Raw genomic sequence first — 14,971 nt, forward strand, 5'->3', positions numbered from 1 at the left:
GATGATGATGATGCATCTGATGTGTCTTTGTGTGTCCTTTATGTATGGTTTGCTTTTGTCCTTAATTTAAAAAAGTATCCCTCAAGACGCATTTTAGGAATTGAGACATTGTTCAAGATGGTGCTCTGAGATTAATTTCCAGATCATAGGCAGGAGGATGGAGGAGGCGAAGAGGTACAAAATAAAGGAGGGACGCAAGGAAAGGATGCAAGTCAGGGAAATGTGGATGCAATTTAAGAGACTCTGGATATACCCAAAGAATGATTTGTATGGAATACATTGTGTGTTAGGAAGAGTGTGCACAGGTGTGTAAAATGTTTTTTCTTCTTTGATTAACGTGTGTGTTTATGATTGATTTCTTTTTCTTTTCTTTCCTTTTTTTTTGTAGTTCAGTTTATGCTCAGTTGTTTAATACTGTATCAAGCTCAAGCCTGCAACAAAAAAAATCAGAATCTTATTATCGATGTGAAAACATATAGAAATTTCATTAATGGTGAATGTTATACACCCCAGTGCATTGTCTCTGCAAGTCTAGACCATTTATGTAAGAATTACAATTTTTGCCTCTCATATACAGTGGACTAGAAGCATAAAGTTGGAAATACTCAAGTACAAGTATCACAAATGTGTACTTAACTGCAGTACTTGAGTTCACCCACACTACATGTTTGGCTTTACCATGTCTGTCTAGCAGCCTCCTCCACCAAGTGATCCAAATTACTACCAATTGATGATGAGTTGACATCTCTGCTTCACCGGAGTGTCCAAGGCATACTGCTGCAGATCTGATAATACAACTGTAAAGTCAACCAATCAACCAAGTCTCCTGGTATAAGGTACATGTTCTAACTTATACTTGAAAATGCTCTTAGCTTTGACCAAGCCATGACTTAAACAAAATGTGTAAGACCCCCATTAAAGGTTGGTCCACCATAGGCTGTGTGAGTGTCTAGCTCCCAAGCAGAGGTGTGGAGTACTCTGACAGCGCCCTCTCCAGGACTCCACCCAGAAACTCACAGAGAGCCATCCTCTTTATGAGACACAGTAAAGTACAATTGACATCTCATTACTGGGGGAAATTCCAAACACAGCAGTGCTCAGCCAGCTGTGCTTGCTCTGGCTCTTTCTCCACCAGAGAAGCCACATTCCACATTCACATGCTGACAATCTCTCCTCTAAGGCCTTGTCTGTTAGGGGAGCTCATTCTCTCTATTGTGTGGAGGGGTTGCTCTGTGCTCCTGATGCTGATCCACAGACAGCTTGGACTTGCTTTTAATCCAGCTCTTTGCCCAGGACTGTCCTGCCTTGGGTTTCCCCTGCCAGAGGCTACTGATCCTGGCAACATTGCTTCCAGGATCACAAGGTCCCATGAACCCCTCCACCACAATTAGGTAAAGACAAATAATTAAATGAATTGAACTAAAAAAAAATAATATGAAAGCTGATCAACAACAAGTACCCGAGGAAACAAATGGGACACTTCTGTGGTCTTGAGACAAAACGTGTCACCCTGCAGAGAGCTCCCGGAGACACTTCTGAGAACCATGTGACTTATGAGCAATTCAACCAAGGAAAATGGCAAAACAGTGACTGATTAAAAGAGGAGGAAAAGTGGCAACAAGAAGACATCAAACATGTAAATGACTGTTTTCAGTTCTTCTGGAAAAAAAGAAGAAAGAAAAGAAAAACAAAACAAAACAAAAAAAACTCACTTTTTGCACAACTTCGTAGCATTGTCTTGTAGCACCTATGTCAAGTTGGACCAGAAAGTTGCGTTACGGCACTTATTCTTGTTGTTCTCTCTCGTCTAGAACCTTGCTTGTGCTGTATGAAAAATCTCATATGTACGTCCCTTTGGATAAAAGCGTCTGCCAAATGAAAAATTGTAATTGTAACTGTAAGATTTTTGTGACTTCACAATATGATGATTCTGGTGTCTTACAGCAGTGGCAGCTGACCTAAAGGTGGAGGTCTCTTAGCCTCAACTGCTAACTTCACAAGTATACTATTTCTCTTGATCACACCACTTAAATGACTTATAGTCAATTGAAAGCGTGCAGTAAATTAAGAAACTGTAAGTTCATTGTGAAAACAGAAAACAGAAACTTACTTCTGGATGTTTCAGCTCCTCAGTTACATAATTCAAAGTGTTCCACCCACTATAGGACCACAGGCCCTGATAGAAAGCAATGCCGATTGAGCTGACGCCAACATTTGTTCCCTCAAAGGAGTTTTCAAAGTTCTCAGTGTGTCCCTGGAAAAGCATCACAACACCTCCCAGTACAATCACTATCAGTCCCAGCATTTTGACCACCATGGAAACCACCTGGATGATGGTGGTCAAGCGGACGCTCAGACAGTTGACGATAGCCAGCACCATTATAGCTATTGCAGCCACCACCTTCACCACCAGTTGTGGAGGGGTGCAGCCATAAAAGGGGGCCACAACATATTCAGCAAAACTCAGAGCAAGTCCTGTGGCACTGGCAGGTCTCACGACCATGATGTAGGTGATGACAAACATGAAGGCCACTACTTTTCCTGCCGTCCGCAGAATGTAGATGAACTCTCCTCCAGACTCTGGTATTACTGTGCCAATTTCAGCATAGCAGAGTCCCGCCAGCATGGAGATCAACCCGCTGCAAGCCCATACAACAAAGCTGGCCCCGGGGCTGCCGATGGCATACAGCACAAACTGAGGGGAAACGAAAATCCCAGATCCAATAATGGTGCCAGCAATGAATGACACAGCCCCTACTATACCCAAATCCCTCTTCAGATTTAGTCCTTGTTTGTCAGTCTTCATTGTTTGACCACAGCAGTCTCATGAAAGGCATCTACAGTGGATGCTATGCGTATCCTCTACAATTGGTGATAGATTAACAGCTTACTACCATGTGCCTGAAAAGACCATGTCACACTGACCCAAGGTGTGGCATACCTGTTTTTGTGACTTTGTTCATCACTCCAAGCAGTATTCCCTTATTCAGCAGTTACACTTTCAATATTCAAGAAAAAGATTGGGATATTTGTGAGTTTTTGTGATTACAGCAAGTCATAACTGCCTGTTGCTCATGAGTAGAAATCATACAGTTTTAATGACCTGTTGAAGAACAGAATATGGACCTGCAGATCTTATTTGAAAGTGCCAAGACATGATCATCAGTACTAAAAATAGCTTTCATCCTCAGCAGACAGCAGTCAAACAATCTTTTGCTGAGATTTTCCCAAGTTTGCTTTGAGCTATTGACCATCATCACATAACCATTTTTTGAAGCCATTTGAATAATCTTTTGGATTTGGTGGTGGTATACATTTCCTTCATCAATTATAAGACACAGCTAGGTATAATGTGACCAAACACAGCAGTCTGTTTAGGCTAAAACCAGTATTCTGAGAAGCATCTTGTCAAAAATAAGGCTAAATCTAATCTTACCATGTCAATATACTATATAGAATCACAATGTTAGTGGAGATACAAGTTCAAACCACCGATGAATTGCTTTCAGTGTTTTTCACCTCAGAAGAAAACATTTATTACTTTATTTCTTTCGGGTGATGGTGAGGAGATCGGTCACCTTGACATGGACAGTTTAATTGGTCCTACTAAACTCCTTCAGTGCAATAACACTTAACACCAGGCATGTCAAACTCATTCCACAAACGGCCATGTGGCTGCAGGTTTTTCCTCCAATCAATCAAGAGCACGCAGTCTGACCAATCAGCTGTCTGAAGACTGAGATCAGCTAATGAAATGAGTCAAGTATGGTGAGCTGCTGCTTGGTTGGAAAGAAAACCTTCAGCCACTCGACCCTATGTGGAATGAGTTTGACATCCCTACTTTACACTGTCACCCCATATACCCTTGTACTTACCTCTGGGCGTTTCAGCTCTTCAGTAACATAATTCAGATTGTTCCAGCCATCATAGGACCACAGGCCCTGGTAGAAAGCAATACCAATTGGATTGATGCCCACATTTGTGTTCTCAAAGGAGTCTTGAAAGTTTTCAGTGTGACCTTTGATAAGCATCACCACACCTCCTATAACAATGACTGTCAAGGCAAGAACTTTAGCCGCCATAAAAAACACTTGGACTGACATCGACAGGCGAACATTAAGGCAGTTCACGATGGTGAGCACGATAATTGCACCTGCAGCCACGCACTTCACCTGCAGCACTGGAGGGGCGCAGTCTGAGTAGAAAGGAGCCACGACATACTGAGCAAAACCCAGCGCCATGCCAGCAACACCAGCAGGCCTCACAAATAACACCGAGCTGAAGATTAACATGAAGGCGACGACGGGACCAGAGGTCCTGAGGATGTAGATGTACTCCCCCCCTGACTCTCTTATGACAGTACCCAGCTCAGCGTAGCAGAAAGATGTCAGTAGCACCAGTAAACCACAGCTTGCCCACACCACCAGGCTGGCTCCAGGGCTGCCGATGGAAAAGAGCACAGTCTGTGGGGTCATAAAGATCCCAGCTCCGATCATTGTCCCCCCAATGAGGGACACGGCTCCAATCAGCCCCACTTCCCGCTTCAGGCTGAGCTTCTGCGTCCCGTCGTCCATAATCACAGCAGTGACACAATGGTGTCTCACACCAGTCGTATGGAGAAAGCGCTGAAATTCTGTGGCTAAGGTCACTCTTGTAGTAACTCAGGTAGTTAATAATTATGTGGGTTGGGCAGACAAGTGAATGTATTTATTGCAGCCTGTCAGTTTTCTTGCACCTTATCTTTTTTAGGGAGAGCAGTGTCTGCTGTGGTGGCCCCAGGCAGTTTCAGGAGATCAGAGATGCAGAACACGTGAGTAAGCTGGGCTCAGAAGTCTACAAATCAGACCTGGGAGGCCCTCTCATTCCCTCCTTCCCCCTTTCTGTTTTGCAACCACACACAGAAGTACTACTTTAAATTCTTCTAGCTAATTCCTAAAACACTATACATGAAAATGAAGGCAACACATCCTTGAGTAATAAGAAACTATTTTATATTGGGTATGCCACCATATTACAAAAAGCCTTTACAAGCTGTACTCTACATGACAAAGGGGCTGTTACTAAGTACTGAACATGCAGGGTGCCCAAACTTTTTCCTTTTTTGTCATTTTGAAGCCATAAAAGATGGAAAAAAGGCAATCTTGCTTAAAATATCAAAGAAATGTGTCACATTCATCTTTTATCTAAACCAGGTCACCTTTTACTCGCTTAGCTGTTCCCAGTAACAGAAATTCTGAGCCAAACTTTTGCATGCCTCTCTAGGGGAGATAATAAAAATTATGAAATATTTCTACGCTGAATCAGAAAAACACCAATCCAACCAGTGAGTGATGTTTTTACAACATCTTATCACATTGATTCACAATTTGAAAACACAACAATGTTTTATGATCTCTTCACTTTATGGCTTTACTTCTGGATGGTTTCCATCTCCAAAACATCAAACAGAGCCAACAACTTTTTTGGGTTTTTTTTTACCTGTGGTAGGTAAGAGTGACTGCAGCACTGTCCAAATATAGTGGAAAGCATTCTCCAAATTTTCCAAGTTGCGCATTTGTCTGATTTCAAACCAGGTATCCTGCGATGCGATGTTAATCCACGTTCACAGACCTGCATTCAACATCCTTCTTGTCACACTCAATCCAGGGTCATCCTTAGTTTCGTGCAGTGGTCCCACTTTATCTGTCCAGCTCCATCAAGGGGCTTTATCCTCCCCTCCTGTAATAAAGAGGTGAACAGTCTTGTTGGAGTGCAGCATCTGTCCGGCGCGCTGGGCTCCGGTGATGGCAGCTAACTTGTGGGCATCGTAGCGGGAGTAGAGGGCAGTGCATGTCCAGCTGGCCTCCCCCCCCTCACCCCCCGCTGCCAGCATGTTACACACCTCACTGTAGAAGTGGGGGAAGGAGGGCAATCCATAAAATATCAGGTTCTGGATCCCTTTGATGGTGTACCTTAATAAAAAGAGTCGGAGACCAAGTTAAGACATTATAAGACCATTTTCATATACACTGCTGATTATTGCTGTATACCGCTGGAATAACCCCACAAAATAAAAACACAATCCACTGTTGAAGTGAGCAATGTCTGCTGACCGCCTGCAATCTGATATATAAGCACTTTATTGGTAAGCTACAGCTGACTATTTAAGAAAACACGTACTTTCCAATACCCTCAAAACCTAATATCCTTTTTTTTTCTTTTTTCAGGAAACTGAATTCAGTGTTTTTATGACCTGCAGACACACTGGAAATCAAAAGAGGTGTTGCAATGGCTACTTTAATAATGATTCTATTAGCAAACCTTTTGAAAAGAATAAACAATGACATCATTGTTGGAGGTATAATTTGAGTTAAGAGGTTTAACTTTGAACTCTGTAAGAAACGTCACGTGTGTCCTTCAAGTGTAATAACAATTGGTGACATGTTAACTCTTAAAAGGTAAGAAAGATTACGGTCTTTAAACCCTTTACTGCTGATGCTGACTCCAGGAATCAACACCACCAGAATGCTCTTACTCAGTGATATTTATCCTTTGGATGCCTTTGTGTTTTGGTGAGGTCCAGTTTGATCCACTAAACATCTAGTGTCGTTCAGCAGGAAATCCACTGCTACAGGAGAGCTTCACTAGCTGACCGACCCTGAACTCTACCTGAAATCCTGGATGGAAAGACCAACCCCCCCTCAAATCAAACACAGAAGCTAGCAGGCTAGCAGATGGAGCATTAAAAAGAACTGACCTCTTGTAGAAGTGGAAGCGCTCAGTGAAGAGCACAAACTGTTTATCCCCTTTCTGGAAGAAGTGTCGCGCTCTGGACACCTCTGACTTGCTGGAATACTCGCAGAGACTGGCACAGTTGATTTCTTCTTTCTTCATATAGTTGCGCAACCGGATGTAGTCAAAGTAAGACGGGATGTAGATCAAAGTGTGGGACATAACTGAGTCCCTGTACTGAGGCAGCACTTTATCTAAAAAGAACTGAAACCTACAGGTGGAAACCGAGGAAATAAAACAGTTTTAAATGTTGTGGCATCAACCAGGTATTCTTCAAGATCTCTTGAGCTGCTCCTTGTAATTTAAATAATGAAAGTCACATAAAGAAAGGACGCCAATGTACTAATAACATACAACCACCACAAAACAAAGAAAATTATTTAGACAACTGTTTCGTATACCGGATAAAAGGCAACCATAGAAACTAACAGGCTGAAAAGGGTAAAGAAATGAGAGATATCAGTGTAGAGAATGAGCTCAGGAGGACTGTGTTAGTGTACGTGTTTCTTCATGGGAAGGGACAGGGAGCAAAAGAAAGTAGTGCGTTATCTCAAAATCTCAAACTACCAGGACTGAGAGATGTGCTTAGAAATCAGAAAAAAGACAATCTTATAACCCCAGAGCCTAAATTGTGTTTTTAAATTTTCTTCAATGATAGCTGTCTGTACAACCATGGGTACTTTGCATACAGGAACTACTTAATTACTTGCTAATTGCAATGCTCTTTACCGCACCAACTTGCCAGATTGTAAACAAATAAAGGCTAAAAAAACAGGGCTTCAGATGCAGCCTGCAGTGTAACTCGTTAAGTCAATGGCAGCACAAAACATCTGAAAAGCCTGGTCTATCTCATAGGGTCGACAAGTTGTCTGGCCGTGGTGGCACACATTGGTTCACCTGTGGAAGACCTTACCGAGCATCATGGTCCATGAAGCTGTCAGAGGAAAACATCTGAAACACATGAGGCAGCTGAACCAGCACCTGGCAGATGGAGCCTGTTTTTGGTATGTTCTTAGTGGCAACCTGGGGACAAAAACCAGACAGGGAATGAACCTTAAAATACAAAGAATGTTTGCTTTTACTCTTGATCTTAAAAGGTCAGCAGGATAGCTAAGCAGAGCTCTCCTGGGATATCCAGCTGACTACAGTAAACAACGTAGTGTGGCTACGGCTCCAACCACTGAGGATTAACTCAATCTGTGAGATCATTTCTGCCTCTGAGTAATGTGGTCGACTTAACTGCAGTCTGTACTGAATGTTCTGTCCCAGGAGCAGGTGTAATGCTGTGTATAAGGTACACAAAGTGTATAAAGTGCAGCACCTGTCCACGGTAGTTGGCACTGTGCTTGGTGAGGATGCTGTTGATCTGTGGGTCCTGGATGGAGCTGAACACCAGCGTCTGCCGGTAGTGTTTGGTCCAGTTGTTCAGGTTCCACATCCTCACCCTGGAGAAGTCCACTCCATGGGAGTCCAGGGGCTGCAGGTTCATGTGCTTCATCACATGCTGTGGAGGGCAGATCCATGTGATTTTTAAGAAGGCATCAACTATTTATTTTATTTATAACGATCTACGACTCCTCTAACCAGAGTCCTTTAGAAAGACGAAGTCAAACTTTAGCATGAAATGCTCTGTCAAGGCTCCAGTAGTGTTTTCCTCAGTGTGTACCTAAACACTAACAGCAGATGGCGCCACATCCTTCCCAGCAGTGAAAACGTAAGGCTGCTGAACAGATGCCATCACACATTAATGTGTCATGTTGATCAGGCGAGGGTTCTTACCAAGACATGCTCCCAGTTCTGCATGAGGAAGACATCCGCCTGGTCCACCACCAGCAGCTCGATTGAGGATAGGAAGTCAAAGTCTCTCTTACTTTCTCCTTCAGCTCCCAGCACTGTACGGAGGCCCAGCGGTGAAGCAATGATGATGTCTGAAGAATAAAAGGGGGAGTACAGACGTATGCTGCTCTTCACGATGGAGAGACCTGGTGAGAAGAGAAGACAGCGTCATGGCCTTGGACAGAAGAACTTAAGGGTTTATCCAAAAGTGGACTGACTTGTGTTTGTTGAACTGTACCTATCCTGAAGTGGTCATCCACGTTGCCGGAGAAGATGGCGTTGTAATCATCTGGTCTCTGCAGATTGGATGGCTTGTCATCTGCCTCCTCTCCAAACTCTTCCTTGAACCTCTTCTTGTTGCTGACCACTATCTTCTTGCCTTTGGCCTCCAGCAGGCTGATGAATGTCTGGACAACTCGCAGAGCCGAGCCTCGGAACGGAACCAGAATCAGGACCTGACACATTCACAGCGGTGTCCAGAAAGATATTGAATATACACTCAATGCATTAGCATTTCATTTGGAACTAACAACTCTTAGTATTTAGTATTAGTATTTCATAATGTATTTAGTAATTTACCTTGGGTCGGGTCAGTCCTTGGTCTCTGGGTTCATCCTGTGGCTCAGCTCCAGCTTTAGCCTGAGTCTTCTGCTCTCTTAGCTGTGCGTTGTGAGCCAGGACCTGGGAGTTGGCCTTCAGCACGTGGTTGAGAACGTGAAGGCAGTATGCACTGCGAACCTGTGGGCCCTGGTTCAGAGGACAAGTCTCTGGGTAATAGAGGTCTCTGTAGGAGCCCATAAGAGCTAGCAGTTCTAGCTGTAATGGGGTGATCTCTTCAGTCGATCCCTTAGGGTTGGAGGTCTGGTTCAGATCCTTCCAGCAAGCCTCCAGAAGTTTGTGGAAAACTGGGAGGTTTGTGTCTTTCTGAGGGCCGATGGATCCAAACTTTTCCAGGGGATTGGTGGAGAGTAAAGTGCCCAGTTTTGGCCACTAATTGTGGGGAAAAGCAAAAATATTGAAGTACACAAACTGGGAGAGAACAGGAAAAATGCTGGTCGATTTTGTCAACTTGTGCAGTTAATACCGTGATCTGAGCCTTGGCTTTGCTGCCAGATGTTATCTTCTGCACATCCTTTTCATCAAGCTCCGTGTCCAAATGCTGTAAAAACATGTCTGCATATAAAGAAGAAAACTGTTAAGAATACAATTTTTATTCCCCAAGATTTCTGATTGAGCAAGCTCTTCACTTATTTTAAAATACAATGACATAAAAATCAAGTCACTGATCCAGTATCTGACCAAATGTGAAATATGGTCACGATCTCTAGATGGTTTGTTAAACAGAGCCATCTGGGAAGGGGAGAGCGATAGAAAGCATCATGGAAGCAGTTTGGACACATCCCAAGCACTTTAAAAATGCTTGGGATGTGACTGAATGAACCATCTGTCTATCACTGTGTATCACAAGCTACCTTCAACCAATCAGATCAATGATCCATAGGATGTAGTAGGAGTCTTGCTGAAGTCAGCTCATAGAGAAGTGAAAGCGTCTTTTCACGGAGAAAAGCCTTCAGTGTTTCAGTGCTTCTCCGTTTCTGTCACAACTGATGCTACAGCAGCATCTAAGCTCACCTCTCGGGGAGCCACCATTGTTATTTTTAAATGAAAATTATTAGATATGAAATTAGTGAAATGCTGTCATAGAACATCAATTCTTGATTTATGGCCAAAATGATGTTTAATGAGGTCACAATGACCTTTGACCACCAACTTTTAATCACTTCATGGTTGAGTCCCAGTTGTAATGAAATTCCCTCCAGGCCTGAGGTATCACATTTACAACAACAGGACATATGGACAACCTGGACAACCTGAAAACATAACACCACCAGCCATAGCTGTCGCCATTGCGCAGTCATAAAATGCAGAATTTCATCTGAATTTTCTGAACTCTTCTCTTACATTTGCTGTCTCTGTGCTCTGCAGAGCTTTCAGTGCTATCAGCTTGTTCTTCCTCATCCATGAAGTTGGTCTCCAGACAGAACTGGGTCTCATGCTCGTTGTCAATGAACTCTTCAACTCCAGCCTCTTTCTCCTCCCCTTCTACTGCTTCGGTCACAGCCTCGTCTACATCCTCAGGTTCTTCCTCTTCCCCTTCATCTTCTTCATCATCCTCAATGTCATCACCAACTTCATCACTGTCTCCTGTGATAAAAAGCACAACACTATTCAGCCAACTGTGATATTATGGCATGTACTGTAGTGTTGGAAATAAACAGCTCACCTTCACCAAGAAGCTCCTCTTCTTCCTCTTCATCCTCAGTGCTCTCCTCTTCACTCTGGTCGTGACTGGTTTTTTGGCTGAGGGTTGACAGAAGTTTCTGATAGGCCGTTTTCTGCTCAGGTTCCTCCTCCTCCTGCTCTAACTCATCAGACTCAGCGTCAGAGTGCTCTGGGCTTGCTGGCTGTAACAGAGGTGAGGACAGAAGACTTTTCAGTTTGTAATATCATAATACTTCTATTGGTAAAATATTACAAAATTATCTGGAGTATATCAGTGAATTTCTTTTATGCATCAGATGGCAGCTCCTTGTTTCTGCTCCTGGAAACGTCCTTCATCTATGTGCAGTGACAGTTACTACAGCCATCAATCTATCAGACATCGCATGAGTTGGGTTTCATGACTTGTAGCATCAGGAATTGTACACTTCTACTCACCAGTTCCACTATTTCAGTCCGTTCAGATCTTGCGTTGACTCTGCGAGAAAACATGTAAATAAACACAATGTCGCATTCCATCTTAGGAGGAACTACAAACTGCATTAAAAACATGGCAATTCAGGGGTGAATATATCTACCGTGTTTATAATTTTAGTGAATGGCCTCATTCGCACATTAGCTTTACGTTTTTGGGTCTTTTTTTTTTTTAAACAAATAACACATAACTAGCTAACACAGGCTACCCACTGTGTCTGGCTGGATGTGAGCACAGCTTTCTGAATGTAACTTAGCTAGCCGGCTAACGTAAAGGCTTCATTATTCCTTTAAGACATGCCGGAGTTTGCTGCACTGCTTACACATCATGGAATGGATGCTCCTCTCCAAATTCCTTCAAGTGTTTCTTCTGTTTTTTGGATAAATTTGTGAAATGCTGCTTATTCTGCTTTCTTTTCCCCATGTTGACACTACGCTGCACGTGTGGTCCTCCAGCTTCTTCGGTAGTTGTTGTGAATCAGCAGCAGTGTTGCCACCATCTACAGGTCCGGAGGAGAACTACAGGCTTGCACTTTGCTCCTGGCCGCTGAGGTGAAGGGGTTACTGCTCACAGTGAATATACAATACACTTAAAATCCCATTATTAAAACTCAGAATACCATAGTAAAAGATTGTATACCTTAAATTTAACACAGATTTGGACATCCATTTGTTTAAAAGAAAGCTAAACGTGTCAAAGCTGACACTGACTGTTGATGTTTTTAAAAAGAGGCTCAAGACCCACCTTTTTAATCAGGCTTTCAATTGATTTGTTTGATTTATCTTATTCCTTTAATCACGTTTCTTAGCATGTCTATCTTTGTTATTTTAGTTGCATGTTTTAACAACATGTTTAATTTGCTATTTATTTCATTTACTCATTTTATTTAATTTTATGTTTATGTCTTAGTCCCTTGGTTTTTAGCTCCAGTGTTTCCTCATGGGGGTCCTTGGTTTTTAGGTCAAGCGTTTCCTCATGGGGGCCCCCCCTCACTGGGAAATGCTTCTGGCCCACTGATGGGGGCGCTGCTGAGGGGACGGCTCTGGCCTGGATGGCTGGAGACCTCCGCACCCTGGTGTGGGGCCTTCTGTCTGCCTGGGTCGGGGTAGTCTCGGGCGGCGCCCCCCGGTCATGAGCCGGGGGCCCTCTCAGTGTGGATGGCCCCCACAGGTGGCTTACTACTTATCTTATCCGTATGGGTGCGTGTGTGTCTGTGTGTGTGTTTCTGTATGTGGTTATGGGGGCGGGAGGGCTGGGTCTTCTTCTCTGTCATTTTTAGCCTCTGTGAGGCACTTTGTGTTGCTTTTTAAGTATGAAAAGTGCCATATAAATAAATAAAGTTTGAAGTTTGAAGTTAAATCATCATGAGTTTGAATAAAACCACTTCTTCACAAATCCCTCTGTAATTTTGCTGTGAAAATACAAAATAGACTTCACTGCTAAAGAAAAATGCTTCCTTTCTCAATAAAGTAACACATCTGCTCTATGCAGAAGTAATTCAAGAGTTTCTTGTGGCACCAAGCAGAAAATTCTTATGGGTTCCTCTGTGCAGCAGGGGGATTTGTCAGTAAAAGGGAAACAAATTGACATTTTTTGCAGTGATACTAACAATGGAAAATTAAAATTCTGGTGACGCTGTTTGAAGGTACACACATCAGCATGCATATTAGTAGCATATTGGCTCTTTGTTAGTCATCATGAAGCACTTTTTACTCTGCATGACCATATTCTACATTTACTACATCCATTAAATACGAGCTTTCCCTGAATAACCTCTTAATTACGGCCTATTGATACTAAATAATGAAGTTCTTGTACATGAATGACATTAATAAGTGCAGTTAATAAGTTCTTCATAATGAATAATATGCTATTAATATGCATGCTAATAAGGAACTAGTTAATAAAATACCTCCCTTGATATACAATGTGACCAAATTTCACATATTTCTTGCTTTTGCTTGCAAGTTGGTATATATTTGATAAATTTGTGGGGGTTTTTTTTGTTTTTTTGTCTTATAAAGGGACAAACAGGTGTAAAGTGCACAAAAGGTTACCTGTAGTGTTTTAAGACATTGCATGAATTACAGGGTATAGCCTGATTGTGTATCTTAGACTAGACACAGGTCTGTCTCCTGTTTGAAAACTAACCTTGATCAATTATTGAACAGGGTAATATCAGTTTACTGTTTGCCTGTTTTAGCTGTTACCATGGCAGAGGCACATCTATTATTGACCATTTGGGTGTCCTGTTTTGTACTCAGGGTATTTTCAGCTCATTTTGACACATCAATGGGGGTATTATCGTTTGATAATTGCATACCACCATGGCTTTGGCTGAAAGAGCACTTGTGGCTTTTCTGAATGGGATGTGAAACATGTAAGACACTCTTGTATTTCAATGGAGGGGCCAAGGCTGAAAGAGGAGAAAGAAAAGGCTGGGAAAACAGTTAGGTTCAGAGTAGCATCTGCCAACAGCGGCCGGGTCTTGGCGGAGGTGTTCAAGGATGAAACGGCCTGGTGCGGCTCAGTGTCGGACTCAGTGGACTCTGACTGCACCAGCAGCCCAGAGGCAGAGCAGGGAAGCCCACCTCCCACCAGCGAGGCCAACAGCCATCTGAACGGCCTGGTGGTGGAAACCGCTCAGGATGAGAACGGCTGCGAACCCGATGACCTGCTTTTGTACGCCAGTGCCAAGAGAGAGATGCTCTTCAGCAACAAACGGATCAATATCTGCAGCAAGAACGGGACCATACGAGGAGTGAGGAACAAAGTGAGCGCAGGGCAAGTGCTTTTCAACAACCTCTCCAACATGTACTCTGTAAGTAGCTGTGGCATAGGTGGAGCCCAATTTTTCTCCTTTCTTGTTTTTTTATTTTTTAAATCATTGATTGGATCATTTTAGCCAATAAAAGCAATTAAAGGCTGTTCCTTTATGCATGTGGACATCTCAGAATTGAAGACGATTCAGACTTTGAATCCCTGTGAAGAGCATTGACCTTGGTGAGGTGCTTGTTTAGTCATAACCTTTATTTTCTTTCCCTTTGAGGGTTCCCTACGTCATCAGAAAAGGAGACCCTGGGAAAAGGAGTAAACTGTTTGGGAATAGCAGTTTGACACACTGCAGTCCACAGGAAGAAATAGCCCTGTGGCTGAAGATCATCCTGCAATTTGCTCTATACCAGGACTCCTTGGTTAACTTACTTCATTTAAGTATCTGCTTAAAACCAACTCTTCAGTGTCTTCGTTTATTACTCCTACTACATCCAGAGGACTGCTGCTTTACAACAGGGGTCCAGTCTGTTCAAGTTCTCTGACTCAGATTCACCTCCCTCATGAGGATGCAGTAAATATATAAGCACATATTAAAGTTCACACATTTTATTCATACTGCTAAACTGCATTCATGCAAAGGTAACTTCAACAAACTAACTAAACAAGTGAGTTCCCTCGACCCTCTGAGACTGAATGGATTGCTGAAAGGATTTTTGTATTTTTTTAAACATTGTAAGAATAATTGTGACCCAGAATTTCATATGATTTTGATATTTGTTGGAGTCTCGTTCATAGAATATAGCTGAATTATGTGAACATGCACGTTTTTCTAAT

At 42.8% G+C, this 14,971-nt stretch overlaps 2 protein-coding genes and 1 pseudogene across 2 annotated transcripts; all 3 read right to left on the minus strand.

Annotated features, from left to right (window-relative positions):
• Positions 1 to 949: 949 nt before the first annotated feature.
• Positions 950 to 2,806, minus strand: LOC143331935 (b(0,+)-type amino acid transporter 1-like). Its single transcript, XM_076749105.1, has 2 exons — positions 2,111 to 2,806; positions 950 to 1,030 (listed from the first exon to the last, which is right to left on the minus strand). Exons 1-2 carry the CDS (start codon positions 2,804 to 2,806, stop codon positions 950 to 952), a joined length of 777 nt encoding a protein of 258 aa, XP_076605220.1.
• Positions 2,807 to 3,842: 1,036 nt separating this feature from the next.
• On the minus strand, positions 3,843 to 4,574 carry LOC143331936 (b(0,+)-type amino acid transporter 1 pseudogene; annotated as a pseudogene).
• Positions 4,575 to 4,654: 80 nt separating this feature from the next.
• On the minus strand, positions 4,655 to 11,934 carry utp25 (UTP25 small subunit processor component). Its single transcript, XM_076748041.1, has 12 exons — positions 11,685 to 11,934; positions 11,326 to 11,365; positions 10,892 to 11,072; positions 10,570 to 10,812; positions 9,692 to 9,780; positions 9,187 to 9,597; positions 8,846 to 9,062; positions 8,551 to 8,753; positions 8,093 to 8,275; positions 7,685 to 7,794; positions 6,737 to 6,982; positions 4,655 to 5,951 (listed from the first exon to the last, which is right to left on the minus strand). The coding sequence occupies exons 1-12, from the start codon at positions 11,783 to 11,785 to the stop codon at positions 5,696 to 5,698; spliced, it is 2,280 nt and encodes a 759-aa protein (XP_076604156.1). The 5' UTR covers positions 11,786 to 11,934; the 3' UTR covers positions 4,655 to 5,695.
• Between the last annotated feature and the right edge of the window lie 3,037 nt (positions 11,935 to 14,971).

Source organism: Chaetodon auriga, chromosome 14 (assembly GCF_051107435.1).
Source record: "Chaetodon auriga isolate fChaAug3 chromosome 14, fChaAug3.hap1, whole genome shotgun sequence".
NCBI classification, from domain to species: Eukaryota; Metazoa; Chordata; class Actinopteri; order Chaetodontiformes; family Chaetodontidae; genus Chaetodon; species Chaetodon auriga.

Coding starts and splice junctions, on each gene's coding strand:
- utp25 (XM_076748041.1), bottom strand. CDS start 11,785: ATGGGGAAAAGAAAGCAGAATAAGCAGCATTTCACAAATTTATCCAAA. Junction 11,366..11,684: donor GAGCATCCATTCCATGATGT/GTAAGCAGTGCA, acceptor GTTTTCTCGCAG/AGTCAACGCAAGATCTGAAC. Junction 5,952..6,736: donor CGCTTCCACTTCTACAAGAG/GTCAGTTCTTTT, acceptor CTTTTTATTAAG/GTACACCATCAAAGGGATCC.
- LOC143331935 (XM_076749105.1), bottom strand. CDS start 2,806: ATGAAGACTGACAAACAAGGACTAAATCTGAAGAGGGATTTGGGTATA. Junction 1,031..2,110: donor AGGAGCTGAAACATCCAGAA/GTAAGTTTCTGT, acceptor TGTCTCATAAAG/AGGATGGCTCTCTGTGAGTT.